This window comes from Poecilia reticulata, chromosome 9 (assembly GCF_904066995.2).
Source record: "Poecilia reticulata chromosome 9, P_reticulata-male-v2, whole genome shotgun sequence".
Taxonomy (NCBI): domain Eukaryota; kingdom Metazoa; phylum Chordata; class Actinopteri; order Cyprinodontiformes; family Poeciliidae; genus Poecilia; species Poecilia reticulata.
The window spans coordinates 13,668,210-13,690,817 of NC_088838.1; the positions used below are offsets into that span (position 1 = coordinate 13,668,210).

Here is a 22,608-nt window from a genome sequence, read left to right on the forward strand (position 1 = left end):
AGTCATTTTTCTTCTTATCTTTCAGATAATGTTATAAAGTGGTAGGAAAGTTTACTGCAGATTAAAAAGATTAGAGAAAAGCATCGCAAGATGGAGGATGTGGATGAGAGGGGCATTTATTGTGCGCTTCAGATAAACAACCGACTCCTGGACGAGGGCGAAAGCTAAACACTTCAGGTTTATAGAATCGGCGTACGTGTCCATAGACATGTGGCTGTGGAATAAAGCTCCACACTGTCGTCATCTCTTTGAAAGTATAAAGTCTTAGCTTTTTCTTTTTTTATCATGACATAACACTTTGAAAAGAACACAATGTAATGAAATGGTAAAAAAAAAATGTTTTAAAAAAGTCATAAAGTCATAACCCTGGCAACAGGACTCATGTATCCTTTTTGAGGTTAATACGTTTTAGTCATTGAACGTCAAACAAAAATAACAGCGCGGGAAACTTGGTGGCCAACAAATGGCTGACAGTGACACTGAAGGAAATGCAGGTATTTCTGGTTAGTACTTATCGTTTCTATTTGACAGCTGCCTCCACATTCTGCAGGTCAAGGTTTAGAAGGGTTTTAAGATAAGATTGATTTCCTTATTAACAAAAAAACACAAGCATATCCTATGAGGCATCAGAGTTTGGGGACCAGTTCCCAACCAGCAATTTGAAAGGAGTCTATAGAAAGCCATAATTTAATTCCCTATATGGGTGGGATGACCACTTGTAAAAATAAATAAATAAATAAATAAATAAAATTCAGTTAAAATCCAGCTAGTACTGGGAATTGTAGTTTCTGATCTGATTCGTGTCAGTATACAACTCTGACCATCACTAAGGCCGGTGTCAGCATTCCCCTTTATCTATAACTAACATCTTTATCAGAACATTTCAGCCAGAAGTAAAGCAGTTCTGTAACAAACGGTGAACGGAAGCAGCTGAAAGTCTCATTTTCCTACACATAGTCAGTGATTTATACGTGAGAGCTTCAATGCACCGTGGTGATGTAGATGTTAAACATTATTGTGAGGACATGTGACTCGTGTTCTACGTCTGCTTTTCTCGTAACACGTTGTGTGGCCTCACAAAGTTCTTCCAAGCTAATCGTACACCTGTGGTGGATGGGAGAGAGAACTGCTGACTAAGATGTCATAGCAGCTACAGTTAAACGTACAGTGTATTTTTTTTATATTTGTTAAAACTGTCGCCATGTCGTGACAGTGTGTTATGAGATAGATAATCTGTGAAAAGATTGAAGTCCTACACATGCAGGCATGATTGGCAGCGCTAAAACCCTTTCAGATAGTGATAATGAAACTCGTGAAACTATGTTATGAAAATGTCATGACATAGTGGCTGTTTCAACAAATATGTAGAGAAATGGTTTTTTTTTATAAAAGTCACATACTGCAACTTTAAACTGGCTCATTCTCAAAAGCAGTCACTGGTAGAGCTGTGAGCAAAAGCAGTGCCGTGTCTGTTTTGCCACACGAGATTCTCTTTTTCTTCTAGAACCATCAGTATTCCTTACTTAATTCTCTCTGAGGAATTTTTTAGAATAACAACTAAGCAGCATTCTAAAGTGCGCTCAAATTCAAAAAATATTTAAATGAACTCTTTAGTCAGAAATGGCAATATGTAAGAAAATAAAAAATTATGTTATGATTAAAATGTTATGCGTCATAGTATTAAAGGGGAGTAAAACTGATTTTTTTGAGCGTTATGTAATGTTATGATGTTATTCCCTCATCCAAACCATTTGGAGTGTTGCTTTGGTTCTTTCATGCATGTTTGAGGAAACCTTGAATCTTCCATGACAGTAACTTAAGGGGTGCCTAAATGCTTGCTCTCCAAAAGCCCTGGCAATCCACCCCCAACCTTGAAGAAGATAATCCTAAAAGGGGCAGGGCACAGCAGGTCTGCATTTCTTGCCTTTTAAGTGTTGCACAGGAAGCTCCGCATGGCGCTATACTGCCCTCTACTGGAGCTGTGCTGTTATTGCTGGACAGTTAAGGGTAACTGAAATTTCCTTTCTTCTCCTAATATTACTTATGTTTAGCTATACAGCTATAATTGACAGTACAACAGGTGCTCCAAATAACAAGATCAATCACCATTTTAGTGTGAATTACATATCTACATGGCAAATGATTTACATGGAAGTGCAGAAAAGTAACAGAAACCCAATCAAGTCAAGTGACTCCAGGATTATTTATTATATATATATAAAATGAGCAAAAGGAGTTGGAAGCCAATTTGCCTTAAGGCAAATGGTGCAACAGACTGACAAAGGTATAAGCAATCCTCAAACACTGAATTGAAACCAGAGTGCAATGTAAAGCATAAAGCTACACTTGAATACATGTGCAAATGAAACCACTACTGACATCAAATACATGTTTCTGAAATTTAAGGCAGTAATTTATCAAAACAAGATTGGAATGAAAACACAGACAGCCAGCATTCCTCATCTCCGTGTTTATTTCAGCTCCAGTGTTACAAACTGTAGCAGCATTTTCACAATCATGTTTTGTTTGCATTGTCAAAACTCCAAGCCTTCCAGATCCGGAGATGGAACTCGGCAAAAGTCAGACCATCTCCCACTTTACTCAGCTCTACATAAATACTATACACATACTTACATCGTGAAACTCTTCCCTCCAAAGAATACAAACGTTTCCTCTTAATTTAGCAGTGATCATAGTCTCAAAGCCTTTCTTGTCACTCTGAACGATGAGTGCATGCATTTCAAATGCAAATGTATTTTGATATAAGAGAAGAAATGTTTCGTCGGTGATCTGAGATATGGTCTGATTTTACTACAATAAAACAAATATAATCAAAAACAAAGTTGCATTTATGCTGTAGGTAACAAAATCTATTGCGTTTCTGTGAAGTCATATTGCACTGAAAGCAACACAAGAAGGTTACATACTCTAGACCACCTCAACCAGGTTAAGACAAGTAGCTAAAAAACTTGGTTTGAAATCTGATCGTCTGAGGCAAACTAAAAACTAAGTAAAAACATTAAAAAACACTGAGAAAAGTGAAACTTGTAGAAAATCTCAATCTATAAAACAGAAGCTGTAAAAAAACAAAAATGTAAGTTTTCCTTACTAACTTAACACTAGAGATGGAATTAGTGTTCACAGCAGATTAAAAGCAGAATGCAAAGCGACACATCTTTGGTTTGGTTATGTCTGCCTGAACACACAAGCCAGAGCGATTCGTGGAGTTTGGGGGAACACTGTAATCTGACAAACGTCTTCAGAACAAAAAAAAAAAAAAAAAAAAAAAAAAAACCCTCTCGGTAATCATAAACAAATAAATCACAGCGCTCTGTGATTTACATCAATCTGGCTAAATATCCTAAAAGTTGAATCAAAAACTAGAAAATAGGCTGGGGAAAAAAAAGCATAGAGCACACAGGAAATGAGTAACTTCAACAGGATGGGAGAAAATAAAACGATTTGATCGGATCAGTTTTTTGTTGTTGTTTTTTACTGACCCCACGAGGATCAGCCAGTGCAGCAATATTGCTTAGTTTAAAAAACTTCATTTACAAGCTTACATTTTAATCACATAATCTGCATAAGGAGAACACAAGAAATATTTTTGGATGATTCAGAAAATCTAAAGCCTTTAAGGTTGCTACGACGAAACAAGTCTCACAAAAGCTGCTGTCTTCCAAGGCAACAGTCGGATCTGATCCACAGAGGTTTCTCAGGAATAGACAATTTCTCTATATAAATATATCCTCTGAATTCATACAAACAAGCTGCCGATGTTCTGCAACGGCTAAGATTCTGTTGTGCGTGACTCAGGAGTGTTGTGGCATTAAGCTTTTTACAGGGCAAATACATGTAGATATCAGCTAATTTGATCGTCAAATATGACTCTTTTCCTTTTGTTATTTTACACAAAGCAGTTTTAAAAAACCTAACTTGATTAATTTAAGTGATTTAGGCTTGTAGCTAAGGAAAACTCAACATTCAGCAAATCAGAAAGTTAGACTATTCCATAACAGTAAAAAAATCAAATGACTTTAATGCAAAACTGTTATAGTGTGACAAAGCTACAGCCCACAAAACCATGGAGAGACCGCTGAGTTCACAGTTGTCCTGAAACCGGCACAAGGAGGGGAATCCATAAAAAAATTGCCAAAGACATTGGCTACTCACAGAGCGCTTTATCCTAGCACGTTAACGGAAAGATAAGTAGAAGGAAAAAATGTGGGAGTGCCCAAGCACCAGAGATAGTGCAGTCTTAATAGGATTGTGAAGCAAAATCCATTCATACATGTTAAGAGGCGATTGACTAGTTGTGGACCTGGAGCCGATAAATCCAGCACATCTTGGCATCTGCCCACACCTGGCCTCACAGACCCAACAATGCAGATGAGCTGAAGGCAGGAATGTAACCCGGGCTACTTCAACACTTCAGCAGACCACCTTCATGCTACGTTGCACCGAAGCAGTAAGGAGCTCCTATCGAGCGCTGTCTGCATGCACTGTACACTACATGGATATACTTCTCTTAGACTGACATTGCTGTATTAGTAATGCTTTTTATTGGTCTTATGTAAAATTTGAATTTCCTGCAAAATTTTGTTTTGGGTTTTCCGTTAGCTGCATGCCGTAAAGCATCAAAATGAGCAAATTAAATCAGTCCGACATATCACTTTGCTTGTAAATAATCTATAAAACATGAGATTTAAATTTTGAACTGCATTCCTGCAATAAAATCCATTTCTGTTACAATATTCTGCTTTACTGAGATTCACCTGTAATCGGTTTGCTATGGCCCACATGCCTTGAAACAGAGGAAGACGTGTGCGTGTTTAAATGCATCTTGGGCCTAGAACAAATCAAGTATTCCTATATGTTAGTACAAGAAAAAAAATGGGTGGAGCAGTGTTTGATATTAGTTAGGCACTTGTATAACGTCGCTGTCTCTCCCGCAGAGTGCTGGGATTAAAGAATGTCGAAAAAAAAAAAGGTTTTCATGAACACATAACAAAACAAACAGCACTGCGCTTTCCTCCGCAGCTATAAACTACGAGCTAGAGGAAGCTAACCAAATAAATAAAAAGTTCCAATATTTCAGACAAATAAACTTAGTTTCAGACAACTTCATCATGTGCTCACCACATGGAGACGCCAGGGAACTGAGCTGCGACTGACTTGGTAGTGGAGCGAAACAGTGCAAGTTAAATATGACACTATTTGTCTATTTGAGATAAATGTTCTTTTTTGCATAGAGTGGTTGTGCAGCCATCGCTGTAGCTAAAAAAAAAACAAAAAAAAACACAAACCCAGGTAATGAGATGACAATGACGAGCGGAATCAAAATGCCACACTGCCACCTGGTGGCTTGGTGCCATTTTCCTCCTCGCCGACTCTCACGTCCTTTGGTCTTGGGAGTGTTTCATGAGTCACGGAGAGGCGGACATCACAGCTGCCCGGATGCCGCCTCTTGTTCTAGCTTCTGCTTCGTCAGGAAGTACTTGAAGAACTCGTACACCGACCAGGCGATGGCAGTAGAGGGCATCTGGTATATGACCCGAGCTTGGATGCCCTTGAAGAAGGCTGCCAGACCTCCCAGTCTGTACACCGTCCTGAAAGCGTTGGCCATTCCTGACAGGTGGCCGCTGATGTTCACCGAGCTCAGCGCCACGTTCTCCTGCGTGTTGAGCAGCGTTTTGCAAACGTCCAGCGGAGTGGTCACGGCGGCCGAAACCGCCCCCGCCGCCGCCCCCGACACTATGTGGCTGCTCGGGTTGTAATGCCTGTGAGGGTTCAGCTGCTCCTGCATCAGTTCGTAGGTGATGAAGTGAACCGCCTGGAAGGGGATGTTCATGGTCAGCTGGGTGCTGTAGCTGCGGTAGAAGGCTCCGACGCCTTCGGCGTGCGTCACTGTCCGAACACAGTCCCAAAGTCCTCGGTAGGGAGAGTTGTACATTTGCATCCTCTGCTTTACCACTGGTGGAAGGCAGCAAAGTTATGTTAGTGTTACAGTTTATGTTAGGCAGTAAAACGGGAGAGTAACCAATCGATGTAACCAATTTAACTGCAGGAGGAGTGAAAGCTGCAAGGAGCAAAAAAATAGAAACAATGCAATATACTGGGTTTCCTTAGGCATAAACTTTTTAATCTACTTTGAATAATTAATTTATTCAAAGACTGGGATCAATTGAAACGTATCTGTGATTGAACTGATTAATTTGAAACGTATCTGTGATTGAACTGATTAATTTTTTTTAAGTGCCTTGAGACTACATTTATCAAATTAATCAAATTGAATTTAAAGGAAATTCCTTCCTTCCTCTAAATATAGTTAAATTTCACACATTTTTGCCTATAATTGTTAAACTTTCCATACACAAGTCAAAAAGAAAAACGATACTGAAAAAAAGAAAAGAAAAAGAAAACTCCCAAGAGGTAATCCCATGTGTGCTTCCCACTAAAATGCTGGACAGATCTTTCTTCTAAAAGTGTATTCCTCATATTCATCATCATTATATTTTCAATGTTATTTTTTTACAAAGTAAAATTTTAGGGGGAAGTAAAAAGTAGAATTATAAATGGTCTATGCCTTCCTCTAGGCTGCTCTTTCATAAACTCCACATTTGTGGCGTGATTGACTAATATATCCTGTTAACAGATTTCCCCACCGGAGCTGTTTAGTGTTTGCAGCTCTTCCAGAGTCACCATGCCCCTTATGGCATGCATATAACTAATTAACTAATGCTCTGTGGTTGGAGCGTTATTGATCCTCCCCGTGCTTCACTGAGTTAAGCGTGTTCCTTCTTAACCCTTGTTTATCGCCATCTCCCTGTACTGTATGCGACATTGAAGCGTTGACGTTTCCTTACCTTCAGCTGGGTTCATGACGGCGTCGTGCAGAACAGTGGCCACACTCCCTGCCACGCCTGTTGAGACATCAGCAAACCTCGTTGACTCTGAAGCTGTGACTCTGCTCGAGTTATTTCAGTGACAAAAAAATGAATTCCTAAAAACACGAGGCAGAAATTTACACAACCTCCAGATAACATAACAGCCTGTTCCCCTCTGATCAACAAAACAGATTTCAAATGACAGATCCGCCACGGGATTTCTCACGGCTGAGTCGCACGTTTGACCCCGGCTATTGTAAACTGTGTATTGATGAGAAGAACTGCCCTCTTCCTGGATGGTTTGCTTTGTCTACGGCGTGCAGCAGCTGGTATGACGTTGGGGAAAAGAGAGAGTGTGTGTGTGGGGACACGGACGCTCGTACCGTTGGCTATGTGGCTGTTGCCTCCTCTCTGAATGATGTGGCTCAGAGAGTGCTTGACGCGCTCGTAGCAGGCAAAGTAGAGCGCATGCGCGGGCCCCGCTCCCATCATGGTGATGTTGAGGCCCCTCAGGGGTCTGAAGATCCCCTCCGTCTTGATGATCCGTTTCAGGGCTTCATACACGCTCTTGTATTGTGCGTTGGGGTCCGGCTGCAGGCTCTGCATCCGTGTCTGTGAAAATAAAATCATTTAATATAAATTCTTCTAGCATTATAACATTTTCACTTCCTTAGGTTAGATTTTGCTACAGTATTTAGTTGATTGCCTTGTTTTATTGCATGACTGAATGTATATGGTTTTTAAGATGTTAAAGAACCTGAATAATGATTTTTTTCATTTTTTTTTTTAAATCAAGTGTAGCGCACTCAAGTTGCTCTGACTGGACGCACTCTTGGCGTTAGCGAGGTTCTGGATCGGGAGGCTGTGGTAGCTCTTTGTTTAACTCAACCACGCCGAGTTATCAGGACAGCACAAAGCATGTTTTTATTTGCAGGGAGATTCGGGGCCGGCTCAGGAGATTGGCCAAGTTTGTCTTTGTCAGCATGTTCTACTGAGCTTCCTTCCTTTTGGGTCGACAATAAAATATCAATTACATTTCCTCCGAATGAAGACTTTTGGAAACTTGGCCACACATCACCTGGCAATCTGAGTCATTGGTTGAGGTTTTGGGACTTCAAATGAGGCATGTCCCTAACAAGGCACACGCTTGTCTGGACTCTCATCTCATAATGTGAGGAGAAATAAGGCCAGAGGGAGATAAGACTAGCTGAAATGTGTGTTTGATGTAGATATTCTGTTTAGCATTCATTAATGCCAGCCTTAAAGGCACCACAACAAAAGCACAACACTTAGAGACAAATTCCAAATGTTTTTTTTATATGGGTACAAATTTTAATGTGGAGAAACACCAAAACAACAGAATTGTACGCTTTTCAAGCTTAAGTTTTTATTATAGTCTGTGCATTTAAGAACCTTTTCTTTTCGATCTGGTGTTGTTTTTTGTTTTTTTTAATGTTCCAAAATTCACCAAACTGCACAGCTGGTCCCTATTCATCAGTAAAGGGATGTTTCACTATTTCTCTGTAGCATTGGACTCATCTCTAATTAGCTCTTTTAAAAACAACAACATTTGTTGTTGAACTTCATTATTCTGCATTAAATACACATAACTAAAGGCAAAGCTTTTGATCCGTCATATCTTTATTTTGTTAGCCACAAAATAATAAGTCAAACCCAGAACCGCAGCTTGACATCCTTATCCACTCACTTCAAACCCAAAATGTTTTATAAACTGGACAACAACTCAAGCTGTGAAATAGCATATATAGGAGTCTCATTGTGAAAAAAAATAATAATCATGTTGTTTTTATATTTTAAAAAAAAGAAGAAGAAAAAAGAAAAAACATGATCTTATTTCTTTTATTTAAACACAATTATTCCAAGCACAGCTACAAGAATGTAACATATTGATTGTTACAATGTTATGTATATGTTTTGTTAGTTTCGGTAAAGGTAAAACAGCCTTAGGCAGAAAAACAGAATAAAAAATCTGCCAAATATAGTAGTTGTTTCAGTGCTTACACCTTTCTGCTGCTGCATTTTTTCCAGAGTAAAGAGTAAGAATGTTGTAATTAGTTTGAACAGGTAGCCAGGGTGGGTCAGCTGACTGACAGAGATGTGGCTTGGAGCTTGCCAACTGTAGTTTTAAATTAGCTTCACCTTAACAATAGTGATGGGAGGAAATCCTTTGGTTTCCACAGCTCGACTCTCAATGTTTTGCACGACCGTAAATATTCTTAAGCCTAAAACTGGTCTTTTCTGCAAGTATGAGGAAAAACTTTCAGTCAGCTTGATGGCAGTGCGCAGCAGCCATTGTGTGTCTCTACGCTCTGCAGAGCTCCGTGTTTAAGGAACTCACAATTTCAACTGAAATTCAGATTTGATTTTTGATTATTATGTATAGAATAATAAAGTCGGAAACCCTGTAGCACAAGATCTGAATAAATCTTTGAGAATGCATCAGGAACTAGTTGAGAAAGGGCTGATTTAGGAATAAAACCTAATGGGGAGTAAACTTCTGGAGTAATTCTTAAAAAAAAAAAAAAAGATCACAGTGTACTTTTTAGCAAAAAGTACACTAAACAAAACAATTAGTTCTGTTTAATTAAAACAAAACTAATTACTAATTCAACTTTTAGCCGTTTTATTTTCAGGCGACATTCAACACTGCCTACATTATTTCGACATCTCTGTTACAATCAGTTGAAGCAACTAAACAAGAAGCACCAGTGTTGACATTTAACCATAAAAGGGAAACGGTCCCAACTAATCCGACTGATTGTGTGTTATCCTTTCAGCTTTGTCAGTTCTGGTAATATGGCTGTTTACTAATCAATAGCACAAAGAAGCAATTAGAGATACCCACCCTTTCCTGCATGAGGCTGATTCCTAACTTGCACGAGACTGATAAGATGCCCCTCCTAACATTAATACAAGCTACTCCCTGACTCCTCGAGCTGCTTGAGTTTGACTAGGAAACTCGTTAGGACTGAGAGGAACTAACAAATAAAAGCACCAGAGAGGCATCATGTTTAACCTATTGACATAAAGTCAATACTTCCTCTAAATGTAATTCTTTAAAAGAAAAAGTACTTCAATTTCTTAGAAGTAACTTACCAAGACAGGATGGAAATGACTCTTTTTGTCATGAGTTCAGATTAGATGAAACTTGGAAAAACTTGGGTAACTCCAAAAACCTTCCAGATTTAACTGAGTGAGCAGCTGCGTCTTTAAGGTGCTTGTGAAAACTTGGAAACCTCAAGAGGAAATGACACCAGAGCATTGGGCAACGAAGGCTTCTCATCGGACTACTTACACATATGCCAGTGGGATACAAGTTAAGTGGATGTGTTCTAGTTAAAGTAGACATAACCAAACTTTTCAGAAACAACGCCACATTGTTGGAAAACAAAGGCTCAGCAGAAGGAAAGTGGGGATTGCAGGAGCAAAGTTCACAGAAACAGTTTGCAATTTACCTTTCTTTAGCCAATTTTTAAACAAGCTTCAAACAACATAGTCATTTCATTCCACTTTTAAATGTGCGCCGAACTTGGCTTCATTCAGGCACTTAATAAATATTTGTACTACTGGTTATACATTTACCAGTTTGGATTTACACAACTAGTAAGTTATACAACTGTTTCATAAAAATGTAGAAAAAGTAATATTCCTCTACATGATTTAAATCATAAACTATTTGTTCATGAAATAAAAGGATATACTTTTTAATGCCATTTTGTGACATTTTATTGGTCTTATTACATTATTTAATAATTCTCTTACTATTAACTACAATGACTCGCGCTTTTAGCCCTCTTTCTTTTTTTATTTTATCTAAAATAAAATATCACTTCTAATATGGTTAGAGGAATAAAGAGTACTTGAATTTTTCTATAGCAAGTAAATGTTTAAAAAAGCCAGTAAACTCTATGAGAATATAGCTTTATCAAGGACAATTAAATGACGCACCGACCATCATTCCCCTGGCCTACGCTGGTTTTCAATTATTTTTTTTTAGGCCCAACATCTTTGATAAGAGTTGCAATTTTGAAGCCAACAGAGAATGAACAAAGCCATGCTAATTTATGCATGCAAGTTTTACTAAATACAAAAATATGAAATGCTGGTTTACTCCCTATTAGGTTTTATTCCTAAATCAGCCCTTTCTCAACAACTGATTTTGAATTTATTTAACCTGCTGATCACCAGTTTAGAGTCGATCAATGAAAAGCTGGCTGATTTCAGTCTGGGGCCGATTAATTGGTGCTTGGCTTTTTTGTCTTTTAAGCAATAAAAACAGAAGTATTGATGTATTCAAATGTCTTCTTGTGCTTGATTAACAACTTTTTTTTTTAAACGTCTAAAGACCTACATTTACGGAAGAGTTACATATGATTGACATGACTGTAGATAATTTATACATTTCTAAGAAATTAACATATTATGGAATGGATAAATAAATATACCAAGTTTTAGTAAAAAGAATATAAACGTACAGCACATTCTTGTTTAATGTCAACATCAAGTAATCCCTCATCACTGCTTACACTTATTCATTATTGTTCACAGATTTTCTCCAGCTTTGCTCATGTTTGGAGAGTGTTTTAATACTATGCTGAATCTGGTTTGTAGAGTTACTTACTGTGTCTGTGAGCTACGATAATAAGGATGAACCTAATTCTCTAAGTGAAGTGATCACAAGAAGATTTAGATGGTTTGGTCCTCTAATCCTGCACTCTTTAAGTAAAGCTCACAGCCTAATTGAGATAAGATTAAAGTTTGAATATCATTCGATGAATCTAGTGGCTACAAGCGTGCAATTTATTAAAGTGCACAGTCAAAGATGCAAGGTAATAAGGTACTAATTACGCTTTAATAATGGGAGTAACAGAGTTATATAGAGTCTTTCATTCAAAGGACAGTTTGACATCTATCCTAACCGAACAAAACCTTGACCTTCACCTAGCCTGAATAATGTCAAAGAAAAATATGGTTAACATTATTTATTTGAGTAGATTAACAATCATATGACTATTATTACATCTCATTTTAATACTATAGTTGAATTGCGAGATAGCTTAGATATAAACTTGGTGAATGTCCTCTTTTTAATGTTAAAGTGGGCTTTGAGTAAGCTTCTTTGGTTAGCAAAGTTATTAAGTAGCAAATCAAAAAAAAAAAAAAAAAGAGCAAAACTTCTTCAGTTTAAGGGAAACATTTTGTTTTTACTTTGATTTACTTTGCTGACTAGTTTAACTTGTTCGGTCAGTCTATTTGAAGCGACAAGGCTGCCGTAATTGGATGAGCTAACACCGAGGCTACCTAAGGATGGGCAGTCCGAAGACTTCACAGCTAACGCCTGTTAGCACATCCTCCCCGCACTTGGCGTCTCCTTTCCGGCTGGTTAGTGTTTGAGCAGCCGGGGAGAGAACAGAAGCAACCGAGCAGCCTCTGAGACGGCGTTACCTTGACAGAGTCCACGGGGTACATCACCGTGTGCTCCAGTATGCCTGCCACGGCTCCGGCTGTCATGTGGGTCGTCACGGAGACATGAGGCGGCAAGCTCTCGTAGTCCCGGTCGCTGTTTTCATTAAAAGGCTCCCCGTCTTCGTTCTGGATCTGCGACATCTCCAGCCTTGCCACCGCACGGTCCGAGCTTAACTCCATGCGTGGGGAGCTGTCGCAACAGGTGGCCTTCCGTACAAGAGAACGATCGGAGAATGTGTCGGCGGCATGGATAACCACAACATCACCACTACTTGCCGGAGTTCCAACTGCGCCCGTAGGACGTCGCTAGTGAGAGAGGCGTGGCTGACGGTAATGTGAACCAATCAAATCCCACATAGTGAGATAATAGGCGGGCTCTTTTTCTGAGCGACCAATGACAAGTTTCTGTGTTGAATTCCTGTTCCACTTCAAAGCTCAGCCGGTGAAACAATTTGTGCCTCCCAAGTTTTGAATGAGTTTGACAAAACCGCGAACATTGCTCAGTTCTGGTCCAGTAGATAAGCAGGTGTGGTCTCACTGCCGGATAACACTTGTTCAATAATATGGAGAATTTTTTTCTTCAAAATGCCCTATCTGAAAGGGGAGGTTACTTCTGACAAACCATGGCTAACTGAAATCTACAGATAGACTTTTTAGGACGCTGTGTAAAACTGACAACAAAACTAAAAAGTAAGAATAACAGTAACATTAAGACAAGATGTTTATAAGTCAAGATATATAGTACAGAACATGTATTATCTCCAAAACTAGAACGGTCTCATTACCTAAAAATCACTCTGGGAAAATTAAGGAGGCTTTGTGTTTGTATAGACTACAGAGAGTACTTTGAAAAAGTATTTGCCTCCTTTTAGATTTCTTTTTTTTTTTTGGCGGGCGGCTTTTTTCAGATTATGAAACATTTTTTGTATCACATAAAGATAATTAAATATAAAGTGATTTAAATTATAAAGAGACAAAAATGCTCTTCAAACCAACATAGACCCATATAAGTAGCAACCAAGTTTTTTTTTTTGGGACAACTCACAATGTATCATTCAAGGATATGATACATTCATAAATTTTTGTCTGTTTCTTTTTTTCTAGAAACAGACAAAAATGCAAAACAGTACAGAAGAAATCTGCAGAGCACAAATAGTTTCACACATGCAACAATCTGGAAAGTGAGGAAAATTAAGACTTTTTATGTTTGGGCTGCTAGGATGGTTTAAATGGGGACTTCATTATATTAAATTATATTATATTATATTATAAAATGCAAGCTTTTGGAAGGAAACAATAAAAATGAGTGAAACTTTTCCAAACCCCCTCACCTGAAAGCCTCCTCAGTCCAAACAAACAGATCTGCAAACATCACTCCTGTGGTAAATCATGTGTACAGTCACATGAAACAGCCTGAAGTGGAAAACAAAGTCTTATCAAAAAAGAAACGGCACATTTATCCTTTAGTTCCAGCTTTTGAATGAGAAGTATAACGCTTTTGTTAATATTTTATGTTTTACCTGCATATGTTGTCCTGGGAAATAAAGCCTTCCTGTTTGTTTTGAGAAGATTGAAGATCCACTGGGCATCAGCACACATGTGCTACTTCAAGTGTGTAAGTTGTCGATTGTCCAAAATACTTTGCTTTAGAATTGATTCGATCAGAAATTCAGAAATACTTTATTAATCCCCACGGAGAAATTCTCAACATCTCAAACCGGACATCTGAATAAAGGTTAGGGAATTAAAGGCAATAAGAAAAAGACAAAAAGAACCTTAGTGTAAGAAAGTTCTATCAAAGGTCACATTTATATAATTTACAGTGACGGATAGGAAAGATTTTTCAATTCTAATGAAGCAATTAAGAAGTTTTAAAAAAGCAATAGCTGAAGCTCTTACCACAAAACACGCTGAGTCACAAGGGGTGTTGTTGATAAAGCTTATTTGCATATGTTTATCTGCATGCCTGAAAGAGAAGCTTCAGTGTAGTTTCACATAGCGCATTTATTCTCACAAACTCTCAAATCACACATCTTATGCTGCTTGACACTCTTGAGTCTAGTAAGTTTAGTTTTTCAGTTTTTTTCTGTAGATGTAATTAGTCTCATATTTATTTATTTTTCAATGTCATCATTGAACCCCTCCTTCAAAACACAATGTCTGAAATTCTGAAGAAAATACTTACTTACCCTGTTGTTTTAGTCACTAGTCACGTGAGCAGTGATAGAGACTCAGTATGACCTTAATTTAAAAAATAAAAAAAATTAAAAACAAAATATAACTTTTAAACTAAAAATTAAAGTGTAATTATTTAAACTGCTGAAAAAATAACGTTAATTTCAGTTGTAATGTGAAGAGTCCAGGAGAAACAAGCAGTGAGCAGCAGTATGTGGGGGAGGGGCAGAGCAGTGCTTCTATACTTGAAACAGCCACTGGATACTTTAGCCATTCTTGGATTTTGCCTGGCATCTCAGTGAAAAAACTAAACTTTATGAACAGTATGAGGAAAAAAAGCTAACAAATTGTTGGATTTCTAATACTGTACCTGTTTAAAACCAAGATATATTCTAACACTAAGTGCATGTGTCACTACATAGTTTCAAAGGAAATATGTAGACTTCAGAATGTGAAGAAAGTTTTTTTTAATTCTCAAAAAGTTAATTATTCCTGTATTTAGCAAGGAAAAATAATTATGATACTGACCTGAAACCTTAAATGACAGCTTCAATGTCAGCCAGCGAGACATAAATGTTAGGAGTTAAAATACTGCATGCAAATGTCTGGTTTCCACTGTACAGATACACAAATCATTCCGTTTTCCCTTCTCATGAGATCAGCAGGCAGGTATCTCATAAAACTTTTATTATTCCTGTATTGCAATGTCACAACAGTTATTTCACATTCGCCTGTGAAAACGCTCAAGTAGACCATTTTTATTTAAATAACACACGCTCTGATTTACAGATTTCCTCACAGCAGTGATGTACCTGGCTTCTGAAAATGAAGCCCCGATTAAAGTAACAACACCCACCAAAGAGCCGAGCAACAGTTCCAGCAGGGGGACTGATTCTCTCGTTAGGCTGGCAGACGGGTTTGCAAAGCTTACCCCAGCAGTGACGAGACATGTATTGCACTATTACAGCTGTGAAAGGCTTCATATATTCTGACATAAATATGCAGAAAAGTTTAGGGACAAATACACCCAAAGAGTTGCTTCATCTAGGCCATGCAGATTCACTGCAGCGCAAAGTGCTTCCAATGCAATGGAGAAATCATATTGCATTTAAGGTTTCTGTAGAGAGTGCTTTTTCTATTTGACAACAATGAGAAATGGGGGGGTAAAAAGTAAGATAAAACAAAATGAAATTAAATAAAAGTACAAAAAAAAATGCACATGAAAAAGGCAAAAAACATTAAAAAAAACTTAAACGTCTAATATATTCATCTAGTGTGGTGAAAACCTGAAAGTACAGTCTATCCATTAGGGTGTGAATCAACTACAAAGCAAAGTACCATTTTGTGTTATTTACTTAAAAAATAAAAACACCTGAAGGCAGCTGCAGGTGAAATAATATTAAAAGCAATATAGTCCCTCTCATCCGAAGACATGTGAAAAATGTTCCTCATTTGTCCAAATTTCTAATTCCAGCTCAACAGCTTGGCAGATACGCGAGCAGATCAATGGAAAAAAATAATAATAAAAAAAAATCGGACAGTCCGACAGGAGTGGAGTACAACTTCGGAAAGTTCTAAACCTGTTCGTGCTGCCCAAGGTTCAGAGGTTGATTGGGAGAGAGGGCGAGCCGAGGCCCTCTTCCAACCACGGCACAGAGGAGGGAGTGCAGCGCTGCGCCACTCGGCGATGGATCCGGCGGAGCCTCAGCAAGTACAGTATAATGGAGAGCAGCACGATAAAGAAACAAGCCGGGAACAAGTAGTGGTTGTTGACGAAGGAGAAGCTGTGTCGCCAGTGAGAGTGTGCTCCTTTCAGACTCTCCTGTGGGATATCCCTGAAGGAAAAGAAAACAAGAGCGGCACTGCCAGGTGAGTTTGCAACGCGATAATAAAACAAGTCTTTACAGGCCGCTCATTCTGTCACATTAGCTCTTTAATTCGTCATTATTCAAGCAACATGTCGCACCTTTCTGAAAATCAAGTCTTATTTCCAAGCTTCGGACATTCATATTTCTCTTTATATCTTTTTAAATATATCCCAGTTAGCAGCCATTTCCAAAGAATAATGGTTCCTCTTCTCACATGTGTAAAGCAGGAATCGTTCTTGTGAGTCTAGATTGAGTGAAAAACTGGCTGAACCAGACTGAACTTCAGGAGATCAAATTACATCAGAGCGATAAGAATCCAAACTAAGAGAAGCACAATTGTGAAAGACATTCTATCTTACCTCAAAGGCAGAAACCGTGTTCTATAAAGAATAGCTCCAAGAGTCCACTGGACCTCCTTGTCGTAGACCAGCAGGGCTGTCTTCAGGTTTTTGTAATTGGTTGGGAAGGAGAAACCCGTGTGCAAAACTTCATACATCCACGCTGATTTAAAACACTGGTACCTGCAGACATTTGAATAAAAACAACAGTCATATGTTTTTATCACCAACAGGCTACCTCGACCTGATAAATCTGTGTGCGACTAACTTGAGCCGGTGAAAATCTGCATGTGACGCATAAAGACCAGAATCGAAGCGTTCCTTCAGTGTCTTCCACTGGGTGGCGCAGTAGCCCTGTGAATGGAAAACAAACAAAAAAAAAGCACAATAGAGGGAGAAGAGCATTGCAACACTATTTAAATACACAAATTATTGATTAGTTTAACTATAAACTATTCTATAAAAGACATGAAGACCTTCTCCGACATAAAATGTAATTTTAATCTTTCTTGACCCATTTCTGTTTCAGGATTAAAGCAATACAATTTATAAGCATGTGCAAAAAAAGATACAAGCTTTTAGAGACTACAGATAAGTTTTCCTACAGCGTTTACCTTGGCGGCTCGGGCATATTTAGAAGCATTATAATCTCCGCCCATACGCAGCACGTCCTCCATGCAGTAGTAGAACTCTGAAAAGCCATAAAACTGGCTGTTGCTGTAATCAATCGCTGGCTGATAGATGCCGCTCAGGGACGTTTGGGTGTCATTGGTTCTGTTGAGGAACGGCTGGAGAATCTGCCTGCACTCGTCGAAGTCTCCTGTCCCCCGAAGGTGGAGCCTCTGTGTAGTCGGTCCGATCTCATCCAGCAGGTTGGTGGGGAGGCAAGGGTCCAGCAGGGGCGACTCTGCTGTTTCGCCAACGTGCTCACCCAAGAGTCTGGAAAGGTCAATAAACCAAGGCGTTAACGCTCGTAGCTCTGGGCAACGAATACTCAAAAACAATTCAGGGAGGTTGACAGCAGAAACTGTGCGTCTCACTTGTTTCGAGCTGCAGCATTTCTGATTAGATATTCCTCGTATCTTTGGCGTGCGGCGTTTCCTCCAAAACCCAGAAAGGTGGACACGTAAACACGATAAACGTGATCGGTGACGTGAGCGTCACATCCCAGGTTGAATTCTGCAAGTAAGTTTTTGGCCACTTCCTCCTGTGGAAGACGAACAAGTGAGCATGAGATATAACGTCTCTTTAACTTTTCTATATTTTGGCGTCTTGCAACCAAGAATTTCAGGATTTTATGTGATAGATTAACACAGAGTTGTGCATAATTACAAAGCGAAAGCAAAATGATACATGATTTTCAAAATATCATCTGAAACGTGAGGTTGGCATTTGTATTCAACCCCCTCGACTCTGTTTCACCTAAATAAAATCCAAGGCAACCAAGTTGGCTTTAAAAGTCAATTACAAATGAATAAATATTCAACCTGTGTGAAAATGAATCTTCTTTAGAAAAAGTACAGATGAGGTTTGTAAGAACATCAACAATCAGTACACAACACCCAATAATAAAAAAACTAAAATCTTTAAAAACAACAAACCGACTAATGATTTTATACAAAGATGTATAAAAAAAAACTGCTCAAACCTTGTCGTTTTATATGTGCAATATTATAAAAATCATGCATCATTTTCCTTCCACTTCAGTAACAAAATATGAAAAAAAAATCGGAGTAAAATGAATACTTTAAAGATAAAGCCACTGTAAAGATAAAGTTCTATGCAGTTTTTAATCTAACACTTATAAATCAAATGTATCCAAACATAAGTTAATATTCTCAATATTGCAGCCACGTGGGGAGGGTCATGCAACAACCTTACAGTATGCTTTCAACAGTGATGGATGGAGAGCGGATCAGCTCCACAGGACAAAATGGTTCAGAGAGGTGTTAACCAAGGAGTAACAGAGATTGGAAAGGGAGCGGGGGAGAAAAACAAAGCATAAGCCACAAAACACCAAAGACGGAACGAGAACAGAATTGGTTGGAGATAATAACCTGTTGTGGAGAAGCAAAGCTTACAGTTTTGGGCACTTCGTATGCAATCTGTGTGGAGACACCACCCATGTCCAGGACACCCGCTGTCCTTTTCCTAATCAGCGCTTCCTGATGATCGGTGCCGGGAACATTTACCTCCACCACAGCTTCTCCGTCTGGGAAAATTGACAGGCAGAGAGAAGGGATGTCACACGCTAAAGGTGTGTCACGCAATTAAAAGGCTTAATCAAATTAGGTCACTCTGAAGTGGTACACCTGAGTAACTTCTCACCATTGTCCACGTGGTTAAACCTCCCAAGGACAAAGTTTATTCCAATCCATGCATAGACACCTGAAGCACAAATCATATTAAATATTAGGTTATTGTGTAAATGTTTGAGTAGATTTAAAGTCACAATGATGTTGAAATGAAATATGACTCTACAGTTTCTAAATTCACCTTCTTGTTTTCCAGAAATCACCTCCACGTGGGAATCAGAGAAGAGGAAGTTGAAGTGAACTGGGATATCTGTGCGTAGATCTTCCAGAATGGCTTCTTGTTGACTGAGGAAAAAAAACAAACGCACACACAAAAAAAAATGTAATGTAAAAAAAATATTTTTTTTTTCTATCACACTAACATTTCCAACAGTCCCATTTTTACCTCTCTGGTAGGATTCTCATTCCCGCTGTGCACAGGATGTACAGAGGAGTTTCCTGGTGCTTATGCTTGGGGATGTGTTGAGCTGCAAAGCTTAGAAGTGGATCTATGTAGTCACTGGCCTTCTCAGGTGTTTTAGCCAATTCAGCTATGCCTTCACGAAAAGTACATGAAGAAGAACATTTTTACTTTAGGCATACAAAAACATAATATTCACTTGTATTATGCAATAAAAACGTATTCTGTACAGTACTTTTACAATACATTAGTAAAGTAAGTTGCAAAATACGCTTGCATTTTCTTCTTTAAGTTGATCAATAAGCTTCTTACCAGGCTTGATCTTCATGACTACTGGCTTGCGGTGTTGATCTCGCATTTGCCGTATGTCCAGCAGTTCGCGGGGATTACCGTTGTGCCGGGGCCAGCAGTACACAAACACCCTGGAGCCACTGCTGCCACAGTCCACCACCAGGCCGTAGTTCAGGTTGGGATTGCTTGTATCCGTCGCATCCAAGTCAGTAACTCTCGCCAGGTGCCTTTTATGAGTGACAAATATCTAAGATTAACTTGATACCAGCTCTAGGAGACCCACACCAGAGTACCAGCTCCTAGTTTAGAGTACCGGTGGAAAGGGTTTTCTTCTCCGGTCCAGCTGGTGTGTGTATTCACAGCAACGAGCAGCAGGTAGAGCAGTCCTATGAGGCAGAGCACCAGGCCAATGAAGAGAAGTTGTCGGAAGGAAGGAGTCAGAAGCCGAGGAAGAACCTGGGATGACAGGCTGAAGTGCCATGACGCTGGGAAAAGGCACGAAAAGCCGATCCTGTTCACAGATAAAAATATCAGAGCCTCAATGCTGCATGTCTCGATATTGCAGAGACTGTATTGAAAATTGAATCGTGCTCATTTTCCCACTTGACAACCAAAATCCCAATCAAAATCGGATTGGGATTTTAAGTAGCTTATAGTAGAGATGCACAGGGAAAATGGGAACATGTTTTCAATATGTTTTACAAATAAAATCTGAAAAGCAAAGTCCATTTCTATTAAGGTCCTAGAAATCAATACTTTGTAGAACCACCGATTGCTGCAACTATACAGCTCAGTCTCTTTTGGGAACTCTGCATATCCAATCTCTGAATATTCATCCTCGCAATAGAACTGCTCACACAGATTGGACTATAATAAATGGATCTGTGACTCATTAAAAAATATATTTACGGCCCTTTAAGATTTACATTTGAGCACCTTTGATCTAATCATTTTCAATATAGCTTTGACTGTATATATATATATATTGATTAAAAAACCTCTGAAAGCAAGTGGTTGTACTGGATTTTAACTTGGGGTATCATAGTAACACATGTATTTAATGTAATTGTAACATGACAAAATGTGAGAAAAACCAAGGGATATGAATAGTATGTAGCTCTTTAGTTCCAGATAAACAGAGGCCAGTTATTCAATTACCTTCCCATGGTGCAGATAGTCGTTTGGATTGATTATTCATCAGTCTTCTCTGGGAAGCAGATTTGTCCGACTCCACTGCTCCATAATCTCTGGTTCATCCATCATTGTGGCCTTCAAGAAAGAGCAGAAGTAAAAACTTTAAAGCCTTCACCAACAAATGTACAGGACTTCCACTTGGTGAAGGGCCCATAAACACATGAAACTGATCAGCATTTTCTGAATTTAAAGGGATAAATAGGCGTAATTGTATAGTTTTCAGCTATTGGAGGAAAACTAAAAGTTCGTAATGGGAAGGAGAAGAAAAGAAACACATTTAAATCTCAAGTAAGTAGTTAATGTTAGACAACGCAGGCGTTTTTTATATACAGTCTCGTAGGTTACAGTATGACAGGGGGAAAGTACAAGGAGAAGCGCCGAAAATTAACAATTTAACTGACCGTACCGTTAATGGCAATGATGTTATATGTCAATGGATTGTATTAGAGCCATAGACACTCACAAAGACAACCCCATTTTCCAGGAAACATGATCCAGATGCTCCCCACTGGCTAACTTACATTAAACGAGCGGCACCTCTTTGCTAAGTGACGTGTAACGTGTAAAGGGTGTGCTTGGTTTTTATGTCCGCGTACACCGTCGTTCGGTTGAGGTCAGTTTAGATATAAGCTGTTTCGATTTTTAAAAAACAGCAAATAGGGAGATTTTAGCTTACCTCAAATGCTGTATATACTCTATTTCATTACTCTACAATCAGTATCTTTTCTTTTCTTTCACGGTCTCTAGTTGAGACGTGTTTTGCAAATTGAGGTCCGCTAAATTTGAGAAGAAAAACAAGCGCACATTTCCGGCTGTGAACTGCGCTTGTGTCGAACAAGAAATACGGAAACTTTGCAGGTACAAACTGTTCCGAGTTTTATAATCACATTTTCAGAACTTAATCATGTGAGAAAATTCCTACTATTGTTCAGTTGTATGTCTTTGGACACGTAAACCTGCGTTTTTTCAATATATTTCATAATTAAACGTATTTATTAAAATTATGGCAGATAAAGTTAAAAAGTACAAACTCTTTTGACTACCATGTTGGTTGTGCTGCATTGCATTTTTTAAAATTATTATTATTATTATTATTATTATTATTATTATACTATTTTGTGTAAAAGACACAGATTAGCATATCTAACATTACATTTTGATTCAAAATGGGCTGGCGGAATCATCTAACATACAAAGTTGGAAAGCCAAAACACTATTAAAAATAAAGTATAAAAAGGCAGTTATATAGAGAAGCACGTTGTGGCTAAATGTAAAACATTTAATAAGAACATACATGCATATTTACTATTCGATGTCAGAAAAGATGCTACAAACAATTGTGAACTTCCCATTCAGGAGAACAAATGTGCCTTAATTTCATCCTGGTGGTGGAATACCAGAACACGATGGAGGAACTCTATCCCTTCTTGCCTAGAAGTGGCTTTAGATCCCTCAGAGAAGAGCACTGGGAAGAGTATTTGCAGCCTGATCTCAGATACGCGGGTGACAGTGGGTGGATGGAGAGATATTCAGCCCTTGTCAGTTTTTGCCATGTGATCTGCTTTGCCTGTTTCATTCAGAGAGATGTGAATGTAAGGAAACTGCATAGAAATCAGTTGAAACACTAGTCATTACATTTCACGACGCTTAAAG

The 22,608-nt window shown here is 38.6% G+C and overlaps 2 protein-coding genes across 7 annotated transcripts; both read right to left on the minus strand.

Moving 5' to 3' along the window:
- Nucleotides 1–2,455: 2,455 nt before the first annotated feature.
- On the minus strand, nucleotides 2,456–12,668 carry slc25a37 (solute carrier family 25 member 37). Of its 2 annotated transcripts, none has more exons than XM_008418987.3 (4): nucleotides 12,354–12,668; nucleotides 7,271–7,499; nucleotides 6,867–6,923; nucleotides 2,456–5,973 (listed from the first exon to the last, which is right to left on the minus strand). In XM_008418987.3, exons 1-4 carry the CDS (start codon nucleotides 12,552–12,554, stop codon nucleotides 5,444–5,446), a joined length of 1,017 nt encoding a protein of 338 aa, XP_008417209.1. In that variant the 5' UTR covers nucleotides 12,555–12,668; the 3' UTR covers nucleotides 2,456–5,443. The 2 variants fall into 2 exon arrangements, with proteins under 2 accessions (XP_008417209.1, XP_017162385.1); XM_017306896.2 differs by lacking the exon at nucleotides 12,354–12,668 and adding an exon at nucleotides 10,005–10,708.
- Nucleotides 12,669–15,221: 2,553 nt separating this feature from the next.
- On the minus strand, nucleotides 15,222–21,775 carry entpd4 (ectonucleoside triphosphate diphosphohydrolase 4). 5 transcript variants are annotated; one of them, XM_008418983.3, is made up of 13 exons: nucleotides 21,632–21,775; nucleotides 20,920–21,030; nucleotides 20,075–20,272; nucleotides 19,783–19,988; nucleotides 19,456–19,606; nucleotides 19,252–19,355; nucleotides 19,084–19,143; nucleotides 18,813–18,967; nucleotides 17,796–17,962; nucleotides 17,370–17,694; nucleotides 17,024–17,109; nucleotides 16,777–16,938; nucleotides 15,222–16,384 (listed from the first exon to the last, which is right to left on the minus strand). In XM_008418983.3, exons 2-13 carry the CDS (start codon nucleotides 20,925–20,927, stop codon nucleotides 16,150–16,152), a joined length of 1,857 nt encoding a protein of 618 aa, XP_008417205.1. In that variant the 5' UTR covers nucleotides 20,928–21,030; nucleotides 21,632–21,775; the 3' UTR covers nucleotides 15,222–16,149. The 5 variants fall into 5 exon arrangements, with proteins under 5 accessions (XP_008417205.1, XP_081466694.1, XP_008417204.1 ...); XM_081610568.1 differs by lacking the exon at nucleotides 21,632–21,775 and adding an exon at nucleotides 21,477–21,567; XM_008418982.3 differs by lacking the exon at nucleotides 21,632–21,775 and adding an exon at nucleotides 21,419–21,555.
- Between the last annotated feature and the right edge of the window lie 833 nt (nucleotides 21,776–22,608).